This window comes from Ursus americanus, chromosome 15 (assembly GCF_024610735.1).
Source record: "Ursus americanus isolate L20-20 chromosome 15, mUrsAme1.1.p, whole genome shotgun sequence".
Taxonomy (NCBI): Eukaryota; Metazoa; Chordata; class Mammalia; order Carnivora; family Ursidae; genus Ursus; species Ursus americanus.
In genome coordinates, this window is record NC_142141.1 from 36,548,165 (window position 1) to 36,562,123 (window position 13,959).

A 13,959-nucleotide genomic window follows, 5' to 3' on the forward strand; every position below is an offset into this window, starting at 1 on the left:
AAGACCTAAATATGATACACAAAACTTGAAAACTTTAGGAAAAAAACATAGGAAGCTGGGGCACCTGGGTGACTCAGTCAGTTAAGCATCTGCCACGGGCTAGGGTCAAGACCTGGGATTTGGGCTCCCTGCTCAGCAGGGAGTCGGCTTCTCCCTCTACCCCTCCCCCTACTCATGTGGGTACATGCTCTCTCTCAAATGAATAAATAAAATCATTTTTTAAAGATTTTGTATTTATTCATTTGAGAGGGAGAGAGTACCCACAAGTGAGAGCATGAGCAGGGGGGAAAGGCAGAGGGAGAGGGAGAAGCAGACTCCCCACTGATCAGAGTGCCCCATGAGGGGCTGGATCTCAGGATCCCAAGATTTTGACCCAAGGCGAAGGCAGACACTTACCAACTGAGCCACCTAGGTGCCCCAATAATAAAATCTTAGAAAAAAAACAGAAGTTATTTTATGATCTCAGAGTAAGGACTCATTTCTTAAAACACAAAAACACTACAGAGGTGCCTGGGTGGCTCAGTCTGTTGGGCACTGGACTCTTGATTTCCGCTTGGGTGATCTCAGGGTTGTGGGATTAGCCCTGCATCAGGCTCCCAGCTCAGTGAGGAGTCTGCTTCTCTCCCTCACTCTCTGCTCCTTCCCCAGTGCATGCTCCCTCTTTCTCAAATAAATATCTCTCTCAAATAAATAAATAAATAAATCTTAAAAAGAAACACACACAAAAACACCACAAAAGAAGATTAATAAACTAGAATACTTCAAAATTGGAAACTTCCATTTAAAAAACACCATTGAAAAATAAAAATTAATAATAATAAACCTCAAGCAACCCAGTAGAAAAATCTTGCAGAACATACAGTTCTTATTGTATTCAAAAGAAAAAATATATTACAAAAAAACTTTTAAAATGATGCACAACTACACTGGTAACCAGCAAATGCAAATCAACACCATAAGGGTATCACTTCACAACCATCACATTGGCAAAAATACAAATGTATAACAATAATGGGTGGTGGCAAGATGTGGAGCAACAGGAACTCTTCCATTCTGCTGGTGGATATAAACTCTTTAGAAAATATTGAGCCAAATCTGGTAAAGATAAATATGTACTTAACTCAAAGGCCTAACAAGTCTACTACTAAATATATGCTCTAAAGAAACTTGTACAGCAGTCTCTCCATCACTGCCCTGCCTACTGCTCCCTTGTGGTGTATTCAATAACTTCTATGAAAGGAAAGAAGGGAGGAAGGGAGAAAGAGAGAGAGAGAAAGAAAGAGGAGAGACAGAGGGAAAGAGGGAAGGGAGAAAGAAAGAGGAAGGAAGGAAGGAAGGAAGGAAGGAAGGAAGGAAGGAAGGAAGGAAGGAAGGGAGAAAGAGGAACTTTTATACATATAAAACAGAGGATGATGGGGTGCCTGGATGGCTCAGTCAGTTAAGCATCCTACTCCTGATTTCAGCTCAGATCATGATCTCAGGGTGGTGAGATGGAGTCCCACACTGGGTTCCATGCTCAGTACACAGTCTACTTGAGATCTCTCTCTCCCTCTGCTCCTCGCCACTCTCCTATGTCCCTCCACCCGCTCATACACTCTCTCTCTCAATTAAATGAATAAGGTCTTTAAAAAAAAAACAAACAGAGGATGGCTACAAGGCAGTCACTAAAAACATATTTCATAATAACACAGAAAAACAGCAACCTAGGGGCACCTGGGTGGCTCAGTCGTTAAGCGTCTGCCTTCAGCTCAGGGCGTGATCCTGGAGTCCTGGGATCGAGCCCCACGTCAGGCTCCTCTGCTGGGAGCCTGCTTCTTCCTCTCCCACTCCCCCTGCCTGTGTTCCCTCTCTCACTGGCTGTCTCTCTCTCTGTCAAATAAATAAATAAAATCTTAAAAAAAAAAAAAAAAGAAAAAAGAAAAACTGCAATCTAAATTGACTAGAAATTGGAAAAATTGTAGTATATTTCTAAAAGGAAAATCAAATGGCATTGAGTATGAATGAACTATAGCCTCATCTGTCAACATGAATGAATCTCAACAATATCCTGTTGTGGGGCATCTGTGTGGCGCAGTTGGTTAAGCATCTGAGTCTTGATCTCAGCTCAAGTATTGATCTCAGGGTCATAAATTCAATCCCCACAATGGGCTCCATACTAGGTGTGGAGCCTACTTTAAAAACAACAACAACAAAAAATGAAAGATCTTTTGGGGCATCTGGGTGGCTCAGTTGGTTAAGTGTCCAACTCTTGATTTCAGCTCAGGTCATGATCTCAGGGTCGTGAGACTGAGCCCTGTGTCAGGCTCCATGCCCAGCTTAAGATTTTCTCTCTCCCTCTTCCTCTGCCTCTCCTCCCCACCCCCTTAAAAAAAAAAAATCTTGTTGAATAAAAAAATTTTTTTTGAAAAAACACATTCATGACAGCATTAACAGCATCAATATAAAATAAGAAATCATATAAAACATATTGTTTAGGAATATACTTATATCTAATAAAACTACTAAAAAGGAAGGAAAGATAAAGTGGAGGAGAGAGAAATATGAGCAGAGAGAGAGGATTTCAAACACACTGGTAAAGCTCTACACTATGGGTATTTACTTCATTGTTCTCTTTAAATGTAGGATATCTAGAGTTTTATATGTATGAAATACTTCATAGCAAAAACATTTTGCTTAATTAAGGGGAAAAACATCCCTGACCTTACGGTGTCCATAATCCTATACAAGAACACATAACAAAAACAGTACATGATAGTACATAGTATGTTAAATGCTATACTAGACACATAAGGGGAAAGGTCTTAAAATATGCAAAACAATATTATATATGTCTTAGGGATACAGAAACATATTATAACATTATAAAGAGATACAGGAAAAAAATTTAAGTTTAGAAGATTGGCTACTTCTGCCAAGAAGGGAGGGAGATGCAATGGAAGGCAGTCCTAAGAAGTGTTCACTGTAAAAGCCTACTTCTTAAGTTGTCTAGTGAGTACAGTTCTTAATCTTTTTGAAGTCTTAAGTACTTCATAATAATTTCTCATTTAAAATTTTAAAGTAATTTTTATAAAATCTAGAAAAAAGAGAATAGAGTAATAATCTCCTATTTGAGGAAAAATAATTGCCTAAGAAATAGATCCTAAAAACTTTAATATGATCAAAAACATGAAAAAATGTTTGTACAATGAAATGTGATATAACTAAAAATTTTTAAAAAGCTAGAAAATGAGAAAAAATATCAAATCTAACAAGTTTATCAATATACATAAAAATTACGAGGTCCAAATTCACGTGGAGAAAGAAATAATCAGATTTATTTTTTTTAAAGACATAAAAATCACAAGAAAAAATGCATAGCCTTAAGGCAATTAAAATTATGCAAAAATTACAAAACTTCAAGATGCCTCAATGAAGAAAAAAGTCATTTAACAGTTTTCTCCTGACTATATTTTTTACAGCTACTTTTTTTCCTAATAAATGAAAGCCACTGGCAAAAGGGCCTTTAAAAATTCTTAACTAGGGAAGCCTGGGTGGCTCAGTCAGTTAAGCCTCTGCCTTCGGCTCAGGTCATGATCCCAGGGTCCTGGGATGGAGTCCCAGCAAGAGGCTCATTGCTCAACCGGGAGCCTGCTTCTCCCTCTGCCCCTCCCCCTGCTCATGCTCTCTCTCTTGCTTTCTCTCTGACAAATAAATAAATAAAATCTTTAAAAAAAAAAAAAAGTCCTTAACTAACATGTATTTTCTTATTTATTTAAAAACATGTATTGGTTTACAAAATTTCAAGAGACTTCAATCATGGGCTTTCTCCCCCCAAGGAAAAGGGTCACCACGTCCCTTCTCAGGACCAGTAAAGACTGCTTCCCACAGTGCCAGTGCCTAGTAATTGTGGTGACCAACAAAAGAAGCTGCCATTTGCTTCATATCTCTGAGAAAACAAAATCTGATAGTGTTTACCTGCTGACCTCTAATTAGAACTAAAAATCTTTAAAAAGAAAAAATCAGTTTTTTAGAACAAAATCAGTCTTTATCCTCTCTTTTTTTCTTTGCAATAACTACCAGTTGCAATTATCTAAGAATAAACACCTAAATGGGAATGATAGTTTAAAAGAATCTTTTTGAGAAAGTCAAGCACCTGGAAGATGATTTCGAGCAGTCTCCGACTACATGTGAGCCCGAAGATGTTGGTTCACTATCTTCATTTTGCCTTCTTAATTCTTTCTCTCTGTTCATTTCTTCCTCTTTTTCTCTTGCTTCTGAAAAGATTTGAAAAAAATTCCAATAGTTAAGACTTCAAAATTTGTCAGGATTAATAAAGGCTAAAAATTAATATAGTCAAAGAGATGTAATAATTTAGAGTGGTACCAGTAACAACAAAAACTTATCAACCTAAATACCCAAATTGGGAAAATAACTGAACTACTGTGTATCAACATAAAATACAACCAGTAGGGACACCTCGGTGGCTCAGTCAGTTGAACATCTGCCTTCGGCTCAGGGCATGATCCCGAAGTCCTGGGATCGAGTCCCCAGTCGTGCTCCCTGCTCAGCAGGGACTCTGCTCCTTCCTCTCCCTGCTGCTTCCCCTGCTTGTGCTCTGTATTTCTCCCTGACAAATAAAATCTTTAAATAATTAATTAATTAATTAAAACACAGCCAATAAAAATAGTGATGGAAAATAACAAATCTGGGAAAATAATAACAGATATGCTAAGCAAAATTACCATGTGAATAGTATATGAATGACACTGCACTATCTAAGGGGGCACCTCACTGGCTCAGTTGGTAGACCATGTGACACTTGATCTCAGGGTTGCAGGTTTGAGCCCCATGATGAGTGTAGAGATTATTTAAAAAATAAATAAAAATTTTAAAAAATAAGAAGAGGGGCACCTGGGTGGCTCAGTTGGTTAAGCGTCTGCTTTTAGCTCAGGTCATGATCCCAGCATCCTCGGATTGAGCCCTGAGTTGGGCTCCCTGCTCAGTGGGGAGTCTGCTTCTCCCTCTCCCTGCCCCCTGCTCCTGCTCTCTCTTGCTCTCTATCAAATAAATTAATAAAATCTTTAAAAAATAAAATAAAATAAATAAAAAGATGTGGAAGGTGATAAGTAAATAGTATTCAAAGGTAAGATTTTAGGTAATTGCACTTTTTATTTTTAATGTTTTAAACTATAAACTCAGAATTTTGTTCATTTCTGAATTTCCCCCACTGGATATACGGTCAGGGACTTCCCACAAAAATCATGAGAAAATTTCAGATTTCTAGAGTTATGTACCATGGGGGGAAAAATTATCCAAAGAAATTTGATCTTTTTCCTTTGATAATGTCTCTGTACAACTGGGGGGCACACAGGAAGGAAATGAATTATATAAATAGTCTGGTTCTCAACTGCCACCATTCTCAATAACCTGAGATAATCATCACTATTTTTTCTTAATAATGAAAAGCAACACACCTAAAGTTAAACAGTATCAAAAGGCACTTATTAATTGGAATGTTGTACTCTTTAGGGTCTTTTGTTGATAGGATATGGAGAATAAGAAACAAGAAGATAACAAATGTACGTCAACAAGTAACTAGACAGCCTTTTATTTCAAACAGGGAAAATAAAACTCTATAGGAAGGGGCGCCTGGGTGGCTCAGTCGGTTAAGCGTCTGCCTTTGGCCCAGGTCATGATCCCAGGAGCCTGGGATAGAGCCCCACATCAGGCTCTCAGCTCAGCACGGAGCCTGCTTCTCCCTCTCCCTCTTCCTCTGCCTCTCTACCTGCTTCTGCTCTCTGTCTCTGTCAAATAAATCAATAAAGTCTTAAAAAAAAAAAGAAAAGCTCTACAGGCAAACACTATAGCTCTAGCTCATGTTGACATTTTTTGTGCTCACCCCTGGGCTAAGGTGGTTGGGTTAGATAATTCTGCACTCTGATGCTAAGACTGAAAAAAAATAAGGAAGATAATGTAGAAGAGTGGGGCCTGCATGGCTCCTACCCTCATCCTGCTTCTCCTGTCAATCCCTCCATACTCTCCAGGGTGGGAGGGGAGAGGCTGGAGGGTGAAACCACACTTGGACACTTGATCCTAGGCTCTGGTCTTGGGGCATTTCTGACCTTAATCAGTAAACAATACCTAGGCATACATTATTAGCTTCCTATACAACAGCCATTTCTTCCTTTTTCCCTTGCTAAGAAAAACCACAATTTTCTCCAGATAAGAGGTAGCAGGTGCTTCAGCAGATGGGGGGCCCCTCACTGCCCAGAAGGGTAAAGCCTGATTCCAAGTCAACTATATTGCTCTTGCCAGTGGCTATTTTTTGGAACTAATGTTCCACACAAATACCAACCAATAACATATGAGAAGTCAGCTGGAGGAACATTTGAGAAAGGTTTTCTTACTTCTAAAAAAAGATATACAAAACTGTATCCTTTCAGCCTATGGATGTGGTCATCTGCATGTAACAAAATTTCACTTACAATTTTTGGTCATGAGGGCAGTCAGCTTAAAACAAGTCAATACCCTAAAACTGGAAAAGCAGAAAAAGGGGAAAAAACGTAACGTTCTTCATGTCAGGACTCAGAATGGGAAGAGCCCCATTCCAGAGGTGCTTTCATGTGTAACACTAAATTTTTCTTATTTGAGCCATTTTTAATTAGGTCTTCTAGGACTTTTTTGCAAGTATACACCTTATAATAACAACCTTAACTTAAATATTATAGAAGCTAATACTTACATGGAGCTATGTATCAGGTATTGTTTTAAGTACTGCCTATAAATTAACTCCTTTAATCATCATCACAACAACCTCTAAAGTAGATACTATTTTTTTTTAGCTTGAGGTATAATTGACAAATAAAATTGTAAAATATTTAAAGTTCACAATGTAATGATTTAATATACATTACATTACAAGAAGATTCTCCCCATAGAGTCAATGAGCATATCCATCACCCCACATAGTCACCCTTTTTTTTTAAGTGGAAACATTTAAGTTCTACTCTCTTAGCAAATTTCAATTATACAATACAGTTGATGTAGGTACTATTATTCTCACTCTACATTTGAGAAATCTATGCCATAGGAAAGTTAAGTAACAAAGCTATAAAGTCCCCTAGCAGTGAACTGAAGTTCTACAATTTGTCATTCCAAGATGTGACCAGACTTTCTTAGAGACTAAAATTACCCAATGAGCACCACCTACCTTACATAATAGTTTGCCTGCCTCTCTCTCCAAAGCCCAGTCCTTTACTGCATTCTTGTGGCCAGACTATCTGGAAACTGAGCCACCTACCTGTCCAACTAGAGTTCCTCACCAGAGGATAAATACTCCAAACTACTTGTCCCTAGAAAAGCATCTAAATTTTTTTTAAGATTTTATTTATTTATTTGTCAGAGAGAGTGAGCGAGCCCAAGCAGTGGGAGCAGCAGGCAGAGGGAGAAGCAGACAGAGGGAGAAGGAGGCTCCCTGCTGAGCAAAGAGCCTGATGCTCGACTGGATCCCAGGACCCTGGGATCATGACCTAAGCCGAAGGCAGAGGCTTAACTGACAGTCACCTAGGTATCCCCAGGCATCTGATTTTTTAATTTAAAATTTTAACTTTTTTTTTTAAACACTAGCCAGGATTTTCTAATCAGAGAGTTTCCTGCCATCACCTGCTGCTTCATTAAAGCAAGGGATAAAGATAAAAGGCAGGATTAAGACATTTTAGAGAAGAAAAAAATTTTTCTTCTTCATTGTTGACTGAGGAAAAAAACCAAAACCAAACAATTTAATAGTCTGCAACTCCCTGACAAAGGGTATCATTTCATGCATTTTCACCAAATGTGGAACCAAACACAGTATAAGCACTGTAAAAACGTTCTGTATCTTCCCTTAACCAAAGTGAATTAACCTACTATTCAACACCTAATTTTATTTTTCCAAGCACCTAATTTTATTTTTCTCTACTTTCAAACAGTTACCAATTTTTGGATAGCCATTTCTGCAAAAGCTCCTCCACTGTATGCAATTTTTGTCTAGGTAACAGTGAACTATCCAAAACTACCATCTCCCATCTGGGCTCATTCACACAAACTGCAGACTCAATGGAATGTAATTGATACCTGAAAATCTCAGAGCCAATCATTATAGCAATTACTTACCTTAAAGGAAGAAATGAGACTTAAGATAAAATGTAAAGGAAATAAAATTACCGTAAATATAAGCTAGAATAAATGTTTTCTAATCGTAATAGTCTTTTTACCCATGGGACTTAAATCTTGCTAAATGTTTTTGTTACTCTAACTTAAAACAATTCACTAGCCTGCCAATTTCATGTAAATCTACATTTAACTCTAAATATTTAATGCCAAAATACTAGGAAATAAAAAATAAGAACATTTTAACTACATTAATTACATTTCTCCGTTAAATATTTAGGGATGTAACTACTATGTACTAAGCTCTACTAAGTACTGTAAGTATATATAAAACTGAAAACAAGGTTCTTATCCTCAATACGTAAACAATATTAGGATAAAATTTATATTATTTCTGGGGGGAGGAGTTAAGATGACGGAGGAGTAGGGGACTCCTTTTTCAGCCGGTCCCCTGAGTCGAGCTGGATAGGTACCAGACCAGACTGAACATCCACGGAATCAGCCTGAGACGCAGGAAGATACATCTGGATCTCTACAAATGAACATCCCCAGCGCTGAGTATTGAGGTACGAAGCGGGAAGCCGTGAAACCCCGCACAGATATCGGAAGATAAACGGAGGGGGGAGGGAGCCGCCGCGTTCGGGCACCGGAGAGCGGTAGCCACCTGCACGGGGGAGCGGGCGGACTCGCGGATGGGCACCCACGAGAGAGCGGACTGAGACCTTGAGCCGGGAGCGCGTGCCACCAGACTTCTCACGGAGTTCCGGTGTGCTCACTGAAACCAGAGTGAGACCGGGAGCTCCGGAGCACGCGGGGGCAGCTGGCGGTATTAGAAACACAAAGGGCAGAGACATGCCGGCCCTGGAAGTGAGGGCTGGGACGCCGGGTGTGGGGCGCACATCCCGGGTCGCTGCAGAGTTGAGCAGCACCAACAGAAACAGAGTTAAAGTGGCCAGAACATCAGTGGAGGATGGTCCGCGATCCCTCTATTCTGAGACAGAGGCTGAGATTCGACCACTGCTGCTCTGAATCTCAGAAGAGGCACAGCAAACCGTCAGGGAAAGCTGCCAGAGAACAAAAGCCTGGAAATACCAGCTCACAGTGAGCCCACCCCCATCCCAACTCGCAGGGGACACGGAGAACTACCCAAACAGGGTTGCCTGAGTATCGACACGGCAGGCCCCTCCCCCAGGAGGCAGGCTGAAAAATCAAGAAGCCCACATCCCTAAGATCCCTATAAAACAAGGGCCCAGGGCCTGGGTACCGGTCAATAATTTGGGCTCTGGACAACCCCGCACCCTCTCCTCATCAGAATGACGAGAAGGAGAACTCCCCCCCAGCAAAGAAAAGACAGTAAGTCTGTGGCCTCTGCCAAAAAACTAATGGATATGGATATAACCAAATTATCAGAAATGGAATTCAGAGTAACAATGGTCAAGATGATGTGTAAGACTTGAAAAAAGTATTAACGAAAATGTTAATGAGAATACAGAATCTCTAAGGGCGGAAATGAGAGCGAATCTGGCAGAGACTAAAAATTCTATGAGCCAAATGCAATCAAAACTAGAGGCTCTGACGGCCAGGGTTAATGAGGCAGAAAGTATCAGTGAACCGGAGGATGGGTTAGTAGAAGAAAAAGCTAAAATAGAATCTGGACTCAAAAAAATCCACTCTCAGGAACGTAGGTTACGGGAGATTACTGACTCAATGAAACGTTCCAATGTCAGAATCATCGGCATCCCTGACAGGGTGGAGAAAAAGAGAGGTCTAGAAGAGATATTTGAACAAATTGTAGCTGAAAACTTCCCTAATCTAGCAAAGGAAACAAACCTTCATGTCCAAGAGGTATAGAGGACCCCTCCCAAGCTCAACCACAACAAACCTATGCCACGTCACGTCATAGTGCATTTCGCAAATATTAGATCCAAGGATACAGTATGGAAAGCGGCCAAGGCAAAGAAATTTCTCACTTACCAAGGCAAAGGCATCAGAATTACGTCAGACCTGTCTACACAGACCTGGAATGAGACAAAGGGTTGGGGGGGGGCATTTTTAAAGCTCTTTCAGAGAAAAACATGCAGCCAAGCATCCTTTATCCAGCAAGGCTGTCTTCAGAATTGATGGAGAAATAAAGACCTTCCAGAATAGCCAGTCATTGACCAATTACGTAACCACAAAACCATCCCTACAGGAGATATTAAGGGGGGTTCTATAAAGGTAAAAAGGCCCCAAGAGTAATACAGAACAGAAAGTCACAATCTATAGAAACAAAGACTTTACTGGCAACATGGCATCATTAAATCATATCTCTCAGTATTCAGTCTCAATGTGAATGGCTTAAATGCTCCCACAAAACGCCACAGGGTTGCAGATTGGATAAAAAGACATGACCCATCCATTTGCTGTCTACAAGAGACTCATTCTGAACCTAAAGATACAATCAGACTGAAAGTAAAGGGATGGAATACCATCTTTCACACCAATGGACCTCAAAAGAAAGCTGGGGTAGCAATTCTCATATCAGATAGATTGGATTTTAAACTAAAGACTATAGTTAGAGACACAGAAGGGCACTATATTATTCTTATAGGATGTATCCAACAAGTGGATATGCCAATTATAAATATATACGCCCCCAACAGGGGAGCAGCAAGATACACAAGTCAACTCTTAACCACAATAAAGAGACATATAGATAAAAATACACTAATAGTAGGGGACCTCAACACTCCACTATCACCAACAGACAGATCACCTAAGCAATAAATCAGCAAAGAAACAAGAGCTTTGAATGCCATACTCGACGAGTTGGACCTCATAGATACATATAGAACACTACACCCCAGAACCAAAGAATACTCATTCTATTCTAATGCCCATGGAATATTCTCAAGAATAGACAATGTTCTGGGTCACAAAACAGGTCTCAACCGATACCAAAAGACTGAAATTATCCCCTGCATATTCTCAGACCACAAGCTCTGAAATTGGAACTCAACCACAAGGAAAAATTTGGAAGAAACTCAAACACTTGGAGACTAAGAACCATCCTGCTCAGGAATGATTCGATAAACCAGGAAATCAAAACTCAATTTAAACAATTTATGGAGACCAATGAGAATGAAAACACAACGGTCCAAAATCTATGGGATACTGCAAAGGCAGTCCTAAGGGGGAAATACATAGCCATCCAAGCCTCACTCAAAAGAACAGAAAAATCTAAAATGCAGTTTTTATATTCTCACCTCAAGAAGCTGGAACAGCAACAGAGGGACAGGCCTAATCCACGCACGAGGAAGCAGTTGACCAAGATTAGAGAAGAAATCAATGAATTAGAAACCAGGAGTACAGTAGAGCAGATCAACAGAACTAGAAGCTGGTTCTTTGAGAGAATCAATAAAATTGACAGACCACTGGCAAGACTTATCCAAAAGAATAGAGAAAGGACCCAAATTAATAAAATTATGAAGGAAAAAGGAGAGATCACAACCAACACCAATGAAATTGGAAGGATTATTACAAACTTTTATCAACAGCTTTATGCCAATAAATTATGCAATCTGGAAGAGATGGAGGCCTTCCTGGAAACCTATAAACTACCAAGACTGAAAGAGGAAGAAATTGATTTTTTTTTTTTTTAAAGATTTTATTTATTTATTTGACAGAGACAGAGACAGCCAGCGAGAGAGGGAACACAAGCAGGGGGAGTGGGAGAGGAAGAAGCAGGCTCACGGCGGAGGAGCCTGATGTGGGACTCGATCCCAGAACGCTGGGATCACGCCCTGAGCTGAAGGCAGACGCTTTAACCGCTGTGCCACCCAGGCGCCCCAGAAATTGATTTTTTAAACAGGCCAATTAATTATGAAGAGATTGAGTCAGGGATAAACAACCTTCCAAAAAAAAAAACTCCAGGCCCAGATGGTTTTCCTAGGGAATTCTACCAAGCATTCAAAGAAGAAATAATACCTATCCTCCTAAAGCTATTTCAAAAAATAGAAACAGAAGGAAAGCTACCAAACTCATTCTATGAAGCCAATATTACCTTGATTCCCAAACCAGGCAAAGACCCCATCGAAAAGGAGAATTACAGACCGATTTCCCTAATGAACATGGACGCCAAAATCCTCAACAAGATCCTGGCTAATAGAATCCAACAGTACATTAAAAGGACTATCCATCATGACCAAGTGGGATTCATCCCTGGGATGCAAGGGTGGTTCAACTTTCGCAAATCTATCAGTGTCTTAGATTTTATCCAGAAAGAAAAATTCAAAAATCATATGATTCTCTCAGTAGATGCAGAAAAAGCATTTGACAAAATACAGCATCCTTTCCTGATTAAAACCCTTCAGAGTGTAGGGATAGAGGGTACATTTCTCAATCTCATAAAAACCATCTATGAGAAGCCTACAGCAAATATCATTCTCAATGGGGAAAAGCTGGAAGCCTTTCCCTTAAGATCAGGAACACGACAAGGATGCCCACTCTCGCCACTATTATTCAACATAGTACTAGAAGTCCTTGCAACAGCAATCAGACAACAAAAAGGGATCAAAGGTATCCAAATCGGCAAAGAAGTCAAAATGTCTCTCTTCGCAGATGACATGATACTCTATATGGAAAACCCAAAAGAATCCACGCCCAAACTATTAGAAGTTATAGAGCAATTCAGTAATGTGGCGGGACACAAAATCAATGCTCAGAAATCAGTTGCATTTCTATACACGAATAATGAGACTGAAGAAAGAGAAATTAGGGAATCCATCCCATTTACAATAGCACCAAAAATCATACGTTACCTTGGAATTAACTTAACCAGAGACGTAAAGGATCTAGAAACTATAAATCACTCTTGAAAGACATTGAGGAAGACACAAAAAGATGGGAAAATATTCCATGCTCGTGGATCAGAAGAATTAACATAGTTAAAATGTCCATGCTACCCAGAGCAATCTACACTTTCAATGCTATCCCAATCAAAATACCGATGACATTTTTCAAAGAACTGGAACAGATAGTCCTTAAATTTGTATGGAACCAGAAAAGGCCCCGAATCGCCAAGGAACTGTTGAAAAGGAAAAACAAAGCTGGGGGCATCAGAATGCCAGATTTCGAGCTGTACCACAAAGCTGTGATCACAAAGACAGCATGGTACTGGCACAAAAACAGACACATAGACCAATGGAACAGAATAGGGAACCCAGAAATGGACCCTCGGCTCTTTGGGCAACTAATCTTTGATAAAGCAGGAAAAAACATCCGGTGGAAAAAAGACAGTCTCTTCAATAAATGGTGCTGGGAAAATTGGACAGCTACATGGAAAAGAATGAAACTGACCACTCTCTCACACCATACACAAAGATAAACTCCAAATGGACGAAAGACCTTGATGTGAGACAGGAATCCATCAAAATCCTAGAGAACACAGGCAGCACCCTCTATGACATCGGCCAAAGCAACCTTTTTCATGACACATCTCCAAAGGCAAGAGAAACAAAAGATAAAATGAATTTGTGGGACTTCATCAAGATAAAAAGCTTCTGCACAGCCAAGGAAACAGTCAAAAAAACTAAGAGGCAGCCCACGGAATGGGAGAATATATTTGCAAATGATGCTACAGATAAATGACTGGTATCCAAGATCTACAAAGAACTTCTCAAACTCAATACGCGAGAAACAAATAAATCATAAAATGGGCAGAAGATATGAACAGACACTTTTCCAATGATGACATACAAATGGCTAACAGATAGATGAAAAAATGTTCAAAATCATTAGCCATCAGGGAAATTCAAATCAAAACCACACTAAGATACCACCTTACGCCAGTTA

General features: G+C 39.8%; 1 protein-coding gene across 2 annotated transcripts in view; it reads right to left on the reverse strand.

The window, feature by feature from the left end:
* Window positions 1-13,959, reverse strand: part of WDR70 (WD repeat domain 70) — a 290,352-nt gene that overhangs the window by 272,019 nt on the left and 4,374 nt on the right. For both annotated transcript variants that reach the window (XM_045787291.2, XM_087867918.1), the window contains exon 4: window positions 4,133-4,253. In XM_045787291.2, coding sequence (XP_045643247.1) covers window positions 4,133-4,253 — 121 coding nt within the window. The remainder of the gene's footprint in view (window positions 1-4,132; window positions 4,254-13,959) is intronic.